This window comes from Ambystoma mexicanum, chromosome 9, assembly GCF_040938575.1.
Source record: "Ambystoma mexicanum isolate Mex_15411 chromosome 9, UKY_AmexF1_1, whole genome shotgun sequence".
NCBI classification, from domain to species: Eukaryota; Metazoa; Chordata; class Amphibia; order Caudata; family Ambystomatidae; genus Ambystoma; species Ambystoma mexicanum.
In genome coordinates this window covers 387,777,786-387,793,811 of record NC_090931.1, presented here as the reverse complement: position 1 = coordinate 387,793,811, position 16,026 = coordinate 387,777,786, and the positions used below count along the sequence as shown (strand labels likewise).

At 47.4% G+C, this 16,026-nt stretch overlaps 1 protein-coding gene across 1 annotated transcript in view; it reads right to left on the bottom strand.

The window, feature by feature from the left end:
• Positions 1-16,026, bottom strand: part of GUSB (glucuronidase beta) — a 579,332-nt gene that overhangs the window by 493,153 nt on the left and 70,153 nt on the right. The window contains exon 2 of the mRNA XM_069614870.1: positions 8,378-8,563. Coding sequence (XP_069470971.1) covers positions 8,378-8,563 — 186 coding nt within the window. The remainder of the gene's footprint in view (positions 1-8,377; positions 8,564-16,026) is intronic.

Genomic DNA, 16,026 nt, shown 5'->3' with positions numbered 1-16,026 from the left:
TTTAGTAAAGGGGGAATGTTGGCTTTCCATAGGCCTGGGTAGGTCGGGGTCAGGTGCACCCCAATGTAGGTGATTTTGGAGCTTTCCCATCTGAGGGAGTAGGTGTTGTCGAGGGCGTTTACCACGTGTAGTGGTTCAGATAAGTTCAGGCCTATCGATTTTGTCATGTTTATCATGAATCCCGATATTACCGCGAATTGATCAAGCAGGTCCATGAGCAGGGGGACTGAAGCTTGGGCGTCCCTCAGGAAACAGAGCACATCATCTGCATAAAGTGCGACTTTGTGACATTGGTCTTCTACCTCAAATCCCTGAATGTCTGGGCGGAGACGGATGTGTTGTGCCAGGGGTTCCATAGCTAGTGCAAATACCAGCGGCGAAAGGGGACACCCTTGCCTGGTTCCCCTATTAAGGGGTATCTGAGGTGTCCACCGAGAGTTGATTCGTATTCGGGTAGAGGGGATCCCGAAGTTTGAAAATACCAGTTTAGTAAATTGTGGGCCAAAGCCTCTCAGGACCAATTGCAAGTATTCCCAGGACATGCTATCAAATGCTCTATGGGCATTTAAAGATAGTAGGGATAGAGGGCCCGGAATTGATGGGGACAGGGCTATCAGGTTAATCGCTCAGCGGATGTTCTCATGGGCAGATCCACCTTGAATAAAGCCAGTTTGATCCCTGTCTATTAGTGTGGACAAAATCTCCCCCAATCGCCGCGCTATAATCTTGCTATATAGTTTGGCTTCCGTATTGAGCAAGGCTATTGGCTGGTAAAATGAGCATTCTGCTGGGTCCTTTCCTGGCTTCAGGATTACGGTTGTGTTCGATTCTGCCATGGACTGTGTAACAGTTCCAGTTTCCCAGCATTCGTTGAATAACTTTGTGAGATGCGGTGTCTTTGCAGAAGGTTTTGTAAAACTTATTTGTGAAGCCATCTGGGCCCGGGGCCTTCCCAATAGGGAGTGATTTTATAGCTGATTCCATTTCCTCAGGGGATATTGGATCTTCTAAGGGTTCCTGAAGGGCTTTTGGGAGCTGTGGTAGAGTCGTTGTGTTTATAAACTCTCTAGTGGATTGTGAGTCCCGTCTATGGGGGGCTGCATGTTCCCTAAAGAATTCCTCAACAATAAGGCATTTCCCCTCTTCAGAGTTTATCCTCTGCCATGATATCTCGCAAATGGTCTATCCTTTTCTGCTGTGTCCGTTTCCCTAGCTTAGCCGCTAGCAGTTTATTAGCCTTGTTTCCTTTGGTATAGGAGAATTGTTTGATGCGCATCATGCAATAAGCCGCCTTCCCCATATGGTGTGCCTGTAGCGCTTTTTTCACCATTCGTTAAGTCCCTTAATGCGCGCCACAAGGGTTTCTCCTTCTAGAGTCTCCTCTAGCCTATGGGCTTCCCTCTCTAGTTGCTCTTGGAGCAATCTCCTAGCCTTTCTTCGTTGTGCTGCTTGCTCAATAAAATGCCCCCTGATCAACGCCTTACTTGCAACCCAGACCGTGCCCCAGCTCATATCTTCAATGTCGTTCTCACTGAAGTATAGGTCTATGGATTCTCTAATATGGGCACAGGTCACAGGGTCTTCTAGGTTTAGCTTCCAGGTGGGTCTTGTGTGGGGGGCAGCTCGGGGGGGGGGGGGGGGGGGGGGACTATAGTTAATAGAACTGGGCATGGTCTGCAAGCGCCTCAGGAAGAATCTCCGTTTCCTCCACTTCATGGATGAGCAAATCTGATATAGAACACATCCAGTCTGGGGAATCCCGCATGAATGGCTGAAAAGTAGGTGTAGTCCCTCTCATCTTGATGACAGTACCTCCACACTTCAATAAGGGAGTGTTCTTTAAGCAGGGAGGTAAGGGCTCTGAAGTTATTCCTGTCATTTAGTGTGGGTGGAAGGGTCTTGTCAACTAGGGGGTTAACCACAGCATTGAAGTCTCCGCCCATGATCACTTCTCCCACTCTGCATGGTCGAATAGGGCTTTCGACAATTTCATAAAGAACACAACTTGCCTAGTGTTCGGGGCATATATGGAGACCAGTGTGATTTTGCGACCATCCAGCATGGCATTAACCCACAAAAACCTCCCTTCCTCATCCCGCACCACCCCTACAGTTTTAAGGGAAATCCCCCTGCACACCAGAATGGCGACCCCTCGTTTCTTCAAGCCACTTAAGGCAAAGAACTTAGTGGGATAGAGCTTGTTGTTAAGGCGGAATTCATCTGCCAGCCGTAAATGAGTCTCCTGAAGAAATAGAAATGCTGCGTCTAAGGTCCTAATCTATGGAGGAGTGCTTTCCGTTTCAGAGGGGAGTTCAGGCCCTGCACGTTAAGGGAAATACATCTATAACTCAGGGTTGCCATATTTCCGTCGCATGGGTTTTCACAGATCTTCTCCCAGAAGGGCTAAGAGCAAGGCATCTGGTCAGGGAGATCACTGCAATGTAATCTATTTGAGGTCTGTGGTGAGAGGGGCGATAACGCCAACTTAAAAGTTTGGGGTTGAACTCAAACAGGTAATCGAAGTGAAAACAGACAAAACAAAATAACCAGGTTGTTTCCATCTCGGAATGTACTAATCTCATCCCCAGAATTAACTTTAACCAAGTGTGAAGTAAGTCGGGCGCCATCCACTCAGGCGCCCAAGCCAATTATCATGTGGACATTTCCAGTGCCCCCAAGTACAGGTAATCAAGGCATTTAATGGCAATAGGGAGCAGCGTAACTTACAAGTTTGTGTTTAGACCGTCCAGTTTCTCCTCGGTCTCTCGTCCGAGGTTGGAAATAGGGTGCTCCTGGGTGTGTCCCCAGGGAGGGAGGAAGAAGACATCTTCAGAGGTCCGAGAACCTCAGTTGGCCACGTGGGATCTATTTTGACCAAGAAGTTTCAGCGATGCAGTAGAGAACACCAGGGTGGCTGTGTCCTCCCGGAACAGAATTTTAAATTCATTGCGGTTGGGTCAGGTGGCCGCCCAGTCTTTCTGCTCTCTCGGTTCCAGGACAGCCATCTCCTCCCGGGTAGTGGATGCTTTCTCTAAGCCAGATCCCTGGCGGGGATTCGTCGCGGATTGGTGTCGCCGCTGAATTTTCCCTCGTCCGGTTTTTGATAAGGGATGTGAAGTAGGCCCCTCCATATTCTGAGCATGTGGATTCGGCACGCCATTATCCGGGTCCTCTGACATCAGGGATCTCGCTTCTTCTTCAGAGGTAATTATGTAGTGTTGTCTTTGAAAGTCAAAGATCAGTTTACAGGGGAATCCCCAGCGATAGCAGAATTTTTGGGTTCTCAGCCAAGAGGTTACTTTCTGTAGGCGCCGTCTGCATGCTAAAGTGTAGGGAGCCAAGTCCTGGAAGAGTTGAATCTTCGTGCCTTGAAATTGTATAGACTCCGAATTCCTGGCTGCCGCCATAATCGCTTCTTTCTGGCAGAAGAAGTGAACTCGAGTAAGCACGTCCGGTACCAGGGTCCTTTTCAGTTGAGCAGAAGAATATACTCGGTGGGTTCTATCCAGTTGTAGTTCTTCATTTGGTGAGAGGTCGCGGAAGGATCTGAACATTGTCTCCACATATTCGGTTAGGCTCTGATCAGGAATCTGACGGGGAACTTCACGGAGGCGCACATTATTCCGTCTCGATCTGTTTTCTAGGTCGGCCTGCTTTGCCCAGATGTCCTCTAGCTGTTCTTCGATAATCTTCACCCTTTCTGCTAGGGCCTCGTTGTTATGGGATTGTTCACATTCTGTGTTTTCCAGGTCATTGACCCTGAATTCCATCCCTCCGAGGTGGGAAGTCAGGTCTGCAAGGGACTGGGCCAAAGAGTCTTTGGAGGTCTTGATCTCTTCTTTAATCTCTTGGGTAATGTCTTGTTTGAAGGATATGAGCATTCGCTCTAATTCTTCCTTCATCGCCATGTTTTGGGGCAGGATTGAAGGCGGGACCGGATGAATCTCGGCCGTTACTGTGCGTGTGGAAGGTGAGTTCACAGATTGTGGTGCCAGGTAGGCCTGTATGCCATGTCCCTTCTTTTTTATCCCTGTTTTAGGTATCCCTCAGAGTGGTTGCTGAGATCACTTACCCTTAGTCCAAATGCAGCTGAGGCAGCATGGGCCGGCAGATGTAGATGACCAGCTTCCGGCGTTTTGGTGTAGAGCAAGCAGTTAGGGTAAAGGGCTCTCTCCCCGTTCTGCAGGGGTTTTATTTTGGGGCTCCTGGGAGGTTTGGGAGGTCCCTCAGGAGTTGTAGTGCCAAGGTAGTTTGTTCATTGGAAGAGAGGGTTTCTAATTCCCACCCAGGGGCGATGTTGCACTCACCAGCATTCAATGATTCAGCTCCCGGTAGATTTACAGCTTGAGGGTATTAGGCGTGCCTCCTTGGTGCCGCAGAACCTCTCCGTCAGGGGTTGGAGGACAAGAGGGTCTTGTCGCCAAGCCGCATTAAGATAGACTTACCACCCCCTGGCAGTCCACGTAATTTGCCACGTCAGTTCCTGAGCCCGATTAAAAGCCCTCCGCTGATAAATGGTGTATGGCGGCTACAGTAGTCATCTCCTTCTCGCTGTGGCATCAGAAAAGTGTTTAAAAAGAAACATTCACTTCTCCGTCGGTTTCCATCCCCGGGGTTAGGGATTCGGCTGTCCCCGCGTCCTCATCTAAGGCAGACGTTTCTTGCGGCTCAGTGTTTGTTGTGTGCACAACTCTGAGTGGGCCCCCAAGGGCGGGACCGAGAAGCGGAACTGAACAGGACAGATTCACTGCTCGGCCTGGCTCCCCAGATGCTCCGCCGCTTTGTTTCTCCCTGCATGGTCGTTTCGGGGAGTGCGCTGGTCCGCCGGGCCTTCAGGGCTTAAGGCTTATCTTGTGCGCCGCCCAGAGCGGGTCTCCAGGGGCGGCGTTGTGTCACGGAGCCCGGGAGGGCCGGATCTACACCCCGCTCCAGCTCATTCGGGGCCCCGCAGTCCCAGCCCTCCGACCCCCGCCACTTCGGCAAGGGAGGCCACTCCAGGCAGGCCAGCAAGTGGTCCCCATCCGCGGTGCCGCCCCTCCCCCACTGCCAACTCCTCCGTCGGAGGGCTCCTCCGGTCCCGCCGGGCTGTCGCGTTTTCGTGAGGCCCCCGGCGGAGGCAATGGGGAGCCTCGGCTGTGTCGTGTCCTCTAGCACCTGGGAGGGGACTGCTCCAGTATATGGGTGGCAGAGTCTGCGGGTCCCTCGCTCAGGGCTCGCCTCTTCCCTGTTGCCGCCGGAGTCCACATTCCAATCTCGAATAACGAGCTTCATGGGATGCGGTTCTGCTCGGAAATGTTGCTGCTACATCAGGGTCTCATCGTAGTCATCCGATGACCAAAATCGGGCCGGAATTTTCCATCTAGAAGCGTTAAAACTGTGTTGCTTGGGCACCTTGAAGCGGAGCTCACAGGAAGCACAGCCACATGGCGTGCTGCCTAGCCGCGCCCCCCCATAACCCTCTTCTTATCTCAGTCTATGTCCGGAAGTCCAGAAACATGCGACTTCCTTGTAGATTCTAATCTGTGTCTGCAATCTAATCTATGGTATGTGAACCTTTCCCCGTTGCTTCCAGTTGGTCTGCTGTATTCATGCTGGAGAACTTTTACAATATGTTAGGCTGCTAATGTGTCCTATGTCTAGTCTGTGGTATGTACACCTTTTTCATATGACCACTAATCGGTGTCCTGCATTTATATTTGAGCCTGTAACCTTCTTCATGGGTACGATTGTAAAAAAAAAGTCTCTATTCCTATAATGGGACACAAATACCCTTGTCCCAGACTGCAAATGTTGCCCTTGAATTGTCTCTCGTTTTTTATTCTGATTCCAGCAAAGATGAAGAAGTTAAGGCGACTGGAAGGCAGTACTACTTTTGATAGCAACAAGGTAGCATACCAAGCTATTGGATGAGAGCACGACAGAATATTTTTGACTCCACAACTACGTTGGTTCTGTACAGGAGGGGCCTAAAAGTTGTCTGTGCACCTGGCCCCGAAATGGCTCAAGATGGCCCTGACTGAGCGGGTATTGGAATCCACACTATCCAAGACAGGCATCTGCACATGCCAAACTGGTTTCAGACTGACTGCAGCCACCCATCCTGGGATAAAGGCATAGAATGGCCAAAGATAGCCGGTTCCTCTCACATACATAAAATAGGGACATGGGTTGTCATGTGACTCATCAAACCTTGGTGAAAGCAAAAACAGACTGCATTTTGGGCAATGGGGAGGGGGCCAAAAATGCCCCTGCCAGGTAAACTGTATTCCACCCAGTAGCATCATATTACACAGGCTAAATGCCAGCACTAGCTTAGCCACATGACTACCAAAAAAGGAGTACCTTCTTTGGGACACTATGGGGCTCTTTGCGTACCCCTACTTTAGAAGCCCCTGCTTAAGGCAGGGCACATAAAAACAGAGGTAGACTCTCATGTTAGGGTTCCACTTAAGTCTGGCTATGGGAAAATAAACTCTAAAACCCCAAAGAATCAAGAAAAAGTACAGATGGCTACCTTCTTGGGTAAAAACTGGGCTTTCTATGTAACACAAAGTCTGGAAAATGCCTGTTGCATGTTCTGTACCCAATGTCCACGAAGGGGCCTATTAAGAACACTGAAACCCAAGGACTGGGAATTGACTCCTTAAATCCTGAATCCAATGCTATGGGACAAGACGTGACGGGAGACATGAAAGCTAAAGTCGCAGAGAGACCTGTTGGAATGTTGGAATAATCCTGTATACAAGGTCCTGTAGGGACCATTCAATCTGACAAGGAGTGATAAGAGAGGCACTGAAAATGGACGGAACCAAAAGGGCTACAAATGGCTCGAAGATGGAAGGTAGAAGACCAGACTGACAGAAGCAGAAGGCAGAAGGCTGAAAGCAGAATGTTCTAGAGGGAAGACAAGACAGAGAGATATCAGAACTTTGCTAGATAACGCGCCATGCTAATATCATTATTGTAGGGAAGGACTCTCTATACAAATACTAATTGGACTATTGCTTTGGCCAAACCTGGAACATTTGTGTTTTGGAGGAGGGTGGACAGAAGGCTAAGCACCGGTTATTAATAGAGTTGTGCTTTTAGGTTGGCCACCTTTAGGTCCTTTTGCGTGTTAGACTAATGTCACTCACACAGAGACAAGGACTCTGTAATATTAGGGACCGATTCCTGGGAGGGGAAAACTAGCTTTAACCAAAAACACCACACTAAGTTGCCCTGACACTCACCATGTTTAAATATAGTATAATGTTTATGTTTTAGTTATAGCCCTAGGAGTTTATCCAACCCTATCCTAAACCATTAGACAGCAAAATAAAGAAGCAATAGAAACATTGCATTATGTCTTGTGTCTCATAGCTCAGCCTAACACAGGGCCTTACTGAGACAGAATTTAACATTTCAACAGAAGTGCTTGCTGTACCTCAGAGGAGCTACCCAGTCCTAAGCCCAGTCCTAAGCCCTGAAGTGGCCTTAATGGGAGCAGGACATACCCCGACCAACAGGGGCTGTGCTTAAGAGACAGTAATGCAGAGGAGAGACCACCTAGAGTGAGAACTTGTTCTTGTTGATCGGGAGAAGAACAGACGTGTAAGCCGACTTTGACTTCCTTTACAAACCAGTGACACTTGGGCAAATAGCAAGAGGTGACCCAGGGGCCTGAATCCGAAGAAGGGAACCTACCAAGGCTTTAGGGAAGCCTGGGAAACCCTCTAAAGCCGAAATGTACCTTCTCCTGGAGAAGGGACCCTGGAACAGAAGATTCCTTCACCAACGACTCCCAACCAATTCTTGCCCGAGCAAAAGGGGGAAAAGGACTGCTAATGAGACATTTCCTTATGGATATTGGTTTACTTTATAAAACCACAAAGAAATTATTTTGCAGATCAAGGTCCCTTCCTCATTATTTGCTGCTAAAACCTGAATAAAAGATCCAAGCTTTAAACCATTACTTGCTGGTCTGTTGTGTTTTCTCATGTCTTTGTGACAGTACATGTGAAATGTAATCACACCTAAGGATATAACTAGAGGTGTAACGCCATCATCAGTCATCCACGTGAGTTATGTCAAAGGATCTGTTCCGTGTTCGTAAAAATTATCGAAAAGGGTCTCTGTATTAAGTAAATCTGCACATGGTCCTTATGAAGAGATTCTCAGTTTTAGTCTAAAAACTTTGCAAATGAAGCTATGTAGAATCAGTAAATATTAGCCATAAACCACTCTGAGAAATGTGTGCCATACATTTAACAGCTTGTTTCTGTTTGTAATATAATCCATCAAACACAATTAAAATAAGGGAAATCGACATTAGTCAGTGTTGGCTTGGAGTCTGGATGGCACATTGTCAAAAAGACTATATAAAAAGCATACTCACCACAACTGAAAAATAGTGTGCACTGCCAACACGAAGTACCACTCGTATACCATCATCCTTGACCCAGTGACGAGGGAGCCAGACTTCCTTCTCATACCACACCCATCCAATGAAATTTCTCAAAGCAGGATCCTGCGTGATGTCATTGAAACTTGCGGGAACTGGCATATCAATTACAGGCCCAGTCTGAAAGTACAACATGGGGCAAAATTAGCACCATCACAATGAACATATTTGATAATTGCCGAAACAATCCCTAAATGAGATATACATTATATATATATATATATATATATATATATATATATATATATATATATATATATATATATATATATATATATAAAACGCTTAGCTATGTTTCTGTACTTAGCTGATGCAATTCCAGTGTTCAGCTGCCCTCTGTTGTCCAAATGGCAATGTGCAGCTCTGTATGGCTTTCCACTTCAACACATAATGTCAAACCGTATCAGCACGATTCTAGGCGGTCACATCACCTTACATTATCGCAAACATTTGGGATAATTTCACGTTACTTCTTTCCACCCCCACTTCTCTTGACACAGGGCACAGCGGTTCCAGTGTCAATGAACAGTTAATTACTGGTTCAATGTTGCAGTCTCTAAAGATCGAAACGCTTTAGGACGAATGCCTCCTCACAAGCTAAAATTGAAAGTAGATGCTGCAAGAATGCTACTACGCAATCTTATGCCATCACAGATACTCTGCAATGAAACAAGGTTGACAATTACGCATCTAAAGTGGCCCGTGTAATCAGTGAACTTAGATACTGTTCTTCTACTGCGCATACCTCTCATTCCATCTGATACAAATATGCCTTTCAAATTCAAAAGAAGACAGTTACCTGTACGTTTAGCCTTTTCAATTACAATTATTAAGTCACAGGGACCTGGAAGCGATCAATGGTAATTCCGATATTTAAAAAGGGGAACAGAAGTGACCCTATGAATTACTGACCGATATTGACCTTTAAGATCTGCTACAACGGGGTATGTTACGCCGAGAATTGCTAGTTCTCCAAGAAAAGCTCTTCAGTAATCGGACAAGAACTATTATGTAGGGTTCGGCCCTCTGCACTTCTAATCAAAGACTTGACCATTTTAAGCCCAATTTTAAGTATTTGAAAGATTTGCACTCCAAAAGTGTGTGTTGCTTTCAAAAACACTCTGTTGTCTTCATGTGCATGCTAGACAGACTCAGGAATAAAAAGGATCCAGCAGATGTGAACTACAGATCGATTAGGTTTGACATTTCCCCAGGTAATCAATATATTAGCTTTGCCTCACATTCTACTCACTTTATCAGATTATATATGGTTTATAACTATTAATGTATGCAAGGTACTGTAGTACTGGTTTGAATATATCACTCAACATGAAGCTAATCTCAAATTCCCAAGAAGGTGGATGCACTGCCCCTGGTTCAAGTTCTGACCCACTGTGATATATAGTGCTCCGTTCTGATGCCTCTGCACAACGTTTCGGTTTGGGAGCACTTTTTAATGATTGCAAATTTTTATTGGGGGCTTTTTGTCTTCGTGAAGTAAGAGTCTCCCTCTTCAAGATGGCCAACCACTCCCAGCTGTTTGGAGCCTTTTTTCCAAGGTTGCCACCCCCTGCCCTCATTGGCTTCCTCTCCCTCATTACCCAATCAGTGGCAGCGGGAGGCGGCCACAACAACGAAGGCCCACATCTAAGGCCCTCTCCGGGGCAGACTGGGCTCAGCTGCCCCCCTTCTCTTCTACAGGTAAAGGATGCACCATGGTGCTGGGCAGTTCCACCACTCGCCCTTGGACTACGGCCTCCTACCATCAGCTATAACATGAGGGCGGACTGTTTGCTCCGTTTGCCTGCATCAGCTATCCTCAAATTGTGCCACTCCTGACATTCTCACTGATCTAGATCAGCTGGCACCTCACGCGCTCGTACTTCATTGTCAAAAACTAACTAGTGTCTTCACTTCCTCACTTCCACTGCTTTCACTTCTGTACTGCTGTGCGGCAATACTGTACATTACATAACCAAATTTAGGTGTGCTCAGATCCTGCACTGCTTTTGAAAAACGAATTTAGGTGTGTTCACATCCTGCACTGCTTTTTGACTGTTACTCTTAACATCCACTTGGCTACCTGTGAGTTAAGGTCAGAACTTTGCACTGCAGCACCCCCCCCTTTATCTCTCTGCCTCTCCCGTATTTCCTCTGCTCAGAGATGGCCCTCTCCATCTCCCCAATCTACTCCAACTGCTACACTATCACATATGCACCCTCTCCCACAAAATCTGGACAGCGAAAGCATAAAAATTACATCCTTGCTGCAATCTCTGGCATCCCAATTGACACATCTATGTCAGTGAATCCTCCAGAGAAATCTTCACCGACATCCTTTTCTCTGCCCATCTCCAGAACTATGGACTGCTCATCTCATCTCTACTCTCTCCCCTCACTGTTCCTCTCCCATTAACGGCGGCACCAAGTGAGAAGTCTCTTGGCGGGCTTCTTTTCATCTCGCTGCTGCATTAATGTCTACCTCACTGGCACCATCCTGGTTCAAGGCCCGCGGGCCAACCTCCTTCTCTTTGACCGGATCCTGCTGTCTCTCATCAACTTCCTTCCTTCTCCTGCCTCTCCGACTAGGTCCCCCCTGATCCGCCACCTCTAACTAAAGTACCACGCCCCTGTACTCCACCTCAAAAAACATTCAAAAGGAAGCGATAGTCTCCACCTGGAGACTTTCAAAGCAGGTTCAGCCAACAAACACTGTGCCGACATCTCCTTGAAGACACGGACCTCGACATACTATCACTCACTGAGACTTGTTTCAATGCCAGCTCAGTCATTTCCGTTGACTCTCTTACCCAATGGCTTTAAGATCAACTCCGAGCCTCGACCTCACCGGGCTAGCGGTGGGGTTGCTTTAATCTTCCCTGAGTGGATTCTTTCTTCAATCCTACCCACTCAGCTCTACTCGTCCTTTGAGAACCTAGTATGCAAATTGGTCATCTCTCCCTCCTCCACTCTCACCATTGCTACCATTTACCGGCCTCCAGGCACTTCTTCTCGGTTACTCTCCGAGTGGGCATAATTTCTGGTTCTCCTTAGTCTCAACCACCTCCAACCTTCTACTCCAATTAGACTCCCAATGCACAGCATCCACCCTCTTCATTGACCTCTGCACGTCCCCATCCCTCTCCATTCTTCCCTCTGGTCCAACCCACTCTGCCTGGACTCACACTGGAGGCCATCATCCATTCCAACCTCCCTCATCTCCTCTGGTCACTCCTCTCTCTTGGTCTGACCACTCCTCTCTCCTCCCATGTAGGTCCCTACGGCCTTGTGACAACTCCTCCAAAAAGCCCTGCTAACTTTGTTCACAAACATCTGTCTGATGAAACCAGTGTCAGCTGCTGCCTTCACTTCCACCTTCATTCCCCCTTGCCCACTCAACTCAGGCTCTACCTCTGACTCTGCTCTCAGAAACACCTCTCTCTCCATTACCAACACCCTTGGCATCCTTGCCCCAGTCATGAGGATCCACATTAAACCTGCCTCCAAGCGTAACACCTTGTACGACTCCGAACTTGCAGAACTGAAACGTAAGTGCTCGGTGGAAGAACAGAAGTGGCAAACCTCAGGTTCACCCTCTGACAAACTGGCCTGCCGCCTGATCCAAAGTCATTACAGACTCTCTAGCCATGCCAAAAAGAAGGCCCACATTTAGGCACGAGTATCTGGCGCACCCAACAACGCAGCTGAACTCTTTAAAATCTGCAGGGAACTTGCCAAACTGTCCGCAGTATCCTCTGCCCCTATTCACTACCAGGCCCCTTGCAATGCACTCGCCACTCACTTCACCACCCAGGACATACTGAACAGCCTTGTCGCACACTCTTCCAACCCATCCGTCCCCTCCTTACCTTCCCTAACCACTCACCCTCCTCCTTCCTCCTTTTACTCCTTCGCCTCGGTCTCTCTGGAAGAAGTCGCCAGAGTGGTCTACTCCATGAAGGTTTCTTCCAAACAGGTTGCCCCTTGCTCATCGTGAACAATCAAGGACAACATTTCCTCTCTCGCCCCTGCTCTTGCAGATCTTTGTAGCCACCAACTTTCAACGGTTTCTTTTCCAGCCTCCCTCAAGCACTCCCTTGTCTGCCCCCTCCTTACAAAACCGTCAGCAGACCCTTCCTGCCCACCCAACCATCACCCTATCTCCATCACCCCTTTCCTTGGGAAACTGCTTGGGAAGAAGGCCCTGCCCCAACTTAACTCTGGTGGTGGCCTCTACGACCATCATTCTGGATTCCGAGCATCCAGAGGCAGGCAAACTGCTCTTCTGAACACCTGTGAAGAACTGCTAGCATACCTTGATTCCAACTCCACTGCTGTCCTTATCTTCCTTGATCTCTCTTCTGCATTTGACACAGTGAGCAACTCCATCCTCATAAAAAAGCTCTGCGACACCCTTGGTATCTTGGATGCGGGCACTGGACTGGCTTACCACCTCCCTAACTGACCGCTCTTCCAAGTCATACTGGGCACCTTCTCCTCCCCTACTTCCTTCTCCACCTGTGTTGTCCCGCAGGGCTCCATTCTTTCACCTTGGTTCTTTAACATCTTCCTTATTCTGCTTGCATGCCTCATTTCCTCCTTCTCCCCAACGTCCAGTGCTATATTGACGACACACAACTCTCCTTCAAACTTCATTCAGACGCCCTTGCACCCTGCATCATACTTGACTGCCTCTCAGCCATCCAGGCCTGGTGTATTTCTAATGGGGTGGGACCAAGCCTGATTTGACTAGTCTTTCCCCTTCTGTAATGGCTTGGCAGGTGAAGAACGATGGTCTGGAGGGTTGCCCAGAGCAATGCCAGTGGTTAAGATTAATTCTAAACCTTCCAGCCAGCACCTCCTAGTTTTTGATTTGTCACCCCAAGTGGGACGTGTATGCCCAGACATGGGTCTCGTGCGTGCTGTGCCTAGAGACCCAAGCTACTCCTCACTGATGAGGCCCAACAAGGCCGAAACATGTTTAGGGATGCTTGTGGTCTCGTGCAGAAGGGATGTGACCTAGCAGTTCGGGCTGGACTGCCCCTTTTGGGGGGGACCAAGCCTGATTTGCATATGGTCTTTCCCCTTCTGTACTGGCTTGGCAGGTGAAGAACGATGGTCTGAAGGGTTGCCCAGAGCAATGTCAGTGGTTAGGATTAATTCCAAACCATCCAGCCATCACCTCCATGTTTTTGCTCTGTACTTCTAATGACCTCTGCCTCAATGCCAGCAAAACAGAGATCCTCCCTATTATGACCCCGGCACCCGACTTCTTCCCTTCAATCTGGCCTTCTTCCATAGGCTCCCCCCTGCTCCCTCTACGGAAGCCAGAAACCTTGGAGTCATCTTCGACTCATCTCTCCTTCGTCCCTTCATACGCAGAACATTGCCTAGAAGTCCTACTTTCAGCTTTGTTCCTTTTGAAAGGAATTCTTCCTTTCCTCACCTTCCCCCAGAGACTCAATGTTACCTGGGCTCTGGTTCTCTCTAGGCTTGACTATTGTACTAGCCTCCTCCTTAATCTACCTTTCTCCCCTCTGTGACCCCTCCAGCTAATCCAGAATATGGCAGCAAGACTTATCCTTGGCCTCGAGCCCAGGGACCGCATCTCTCCTGTCCTACAAGTCTTCACTGGCTCCCGATCACAGCATGGATTAAATTCAAATCCCTCTGCATCATCCACAAGGCTGTCTGGGGCTGGGGACCACTCTATCTGCAACTCCTTCTGACTAAATATTGCCCCTCTACACACCTACATTCCTCTGGCACCAACTCTGTGTGTAAAGCGGTTTGCTAAACAGAGCAGTTGGTCGATCGCTTTCCTCAGCGGGCTCCCTTCTTTGGAACAGCCTCCCCCTCCCTCTTCGTCTTGAGCAGGACCTCTTTAAGTTCCGGAAAAGCCTCAAGACCTTCCTCTTGACCTCTTCCTGCCCTCAATCTCTCCCCCTGCTAATCGCACAGTAGCTTGATTGGTGTGCAGGGCCCTTATGCATCCTCTGGGCCCTGACCTCCCAAATCTTATCCCTGTTTCTGTCTATCCTCTGCACTTGCCTCGACTCACCCTCCACCACTGGAGGTTGCACTTAACTATCTTCATAGCACTTCACCTTCTGCTCTCCATGAGCACCTATCCCATACCCCTCTCCCCTCTGCCCATTCTGAACACTCACAAGGCATAGTAGGTTCGTCTTCCCCTCCCAATTGTCTCTTCTTATATTGTTGTATTTAACATTGTTGTAATTTCATTGTCCCTAATCCTCTGTCCCCTCCCTGTTGCCTTATGGGTGCTTTGAAACAGTGTTTGCTTCCTTTATAAGCGCCTAACAAGTGAAAAATAAATACAAATATATAAATAAGATGCACTGAAGGCCAAGGGACAGGCTTCTAGATTTCCAGCAGCAGAACATGAATGATCGTTAGACATGCACTTTAACATTAGCACATGGAGATCATTATTGACCTCCTCTCAGCCAACCAGAATGTTAGAGTGCAGTAACTAATAGTATTGACTGCATTCTGAACATTCCATCTTCAGAGGCAGACGGGGAAACAATTAGATTTTCAGACAAGATTCTTTTCAACAAGATGCTTCCTCTCTAGAAGGATCCTTTTTTGGCTGCAATATGCTTACATAACACGCAGAAGAGAAAGCTAAAGCATTGGAAAATGCTTTCTCATAGACAAACTATTTACTTTTGCATGACAACTAATGCATACGCATGTTAAAACTGTTCCTGTTCAACCCATTGCAATTAAAATGCTTAACTTATGAAGACAACCATGTTATTCACATACCACAAAATAAAACCCCATTTGATGTACTACCTCATTTTTTGTAGATTTACTTTGCTCACTCTTAAAGTAAAAATTTTTAATTCACCGCCAAAACTCCAAAACATGTATTGCTTCCTCCACCGTGTGCTAATACCCTTATACACTTCAGGACGGGTCATATTTGCCTCGAGCAATAACTTGGGTGCAGGTCATTATCACTCAAAGACCCCTCCCTCAGTCTAGAAGGCTAGATCAACAAATTAACACATGAGAGTTAGAGACAGTGGGTTCTGTCTTCGGTGTGGTAGAATCGGGTTTGAACTACTAAGAAACCTTTCACTCAGCACACTCCAAACACAAACGAATGCCACCTCAGTCTAAACAAAGTCTTTTGAACTAATGAAACGACCGTTTTCAAAACATACAGTTAGGATAGTATAAACAGAGATTTAATCCCAACAGCCACCTTTCCGATTTAAATATTTGGGCTCACACAAAAAGACAGCATAATTTCCAGTTATACTTTTTATTAAGTAAAGAAACCACAACTCACTATATTCCATTTACACAATTGAAATTATTTCAAATCTCTATTGTTTTGCGATAAAGGAACTTTCTTTTATGAAGCACAAGTTCTCAAACGTTCACAAATTAAGTTTCTAGTTTGTTTCCAACACTTCTACAGTGAGGGTGTTCTAGTAGTCTATGCCTGTAAACTCAGTCGCAAGGCATTTTCTTGATGGTAATTGTTTATATGTAAATCACTTAGACACAAGTGAAGTCACTTGATGTGGTGCAGACAAATCTGA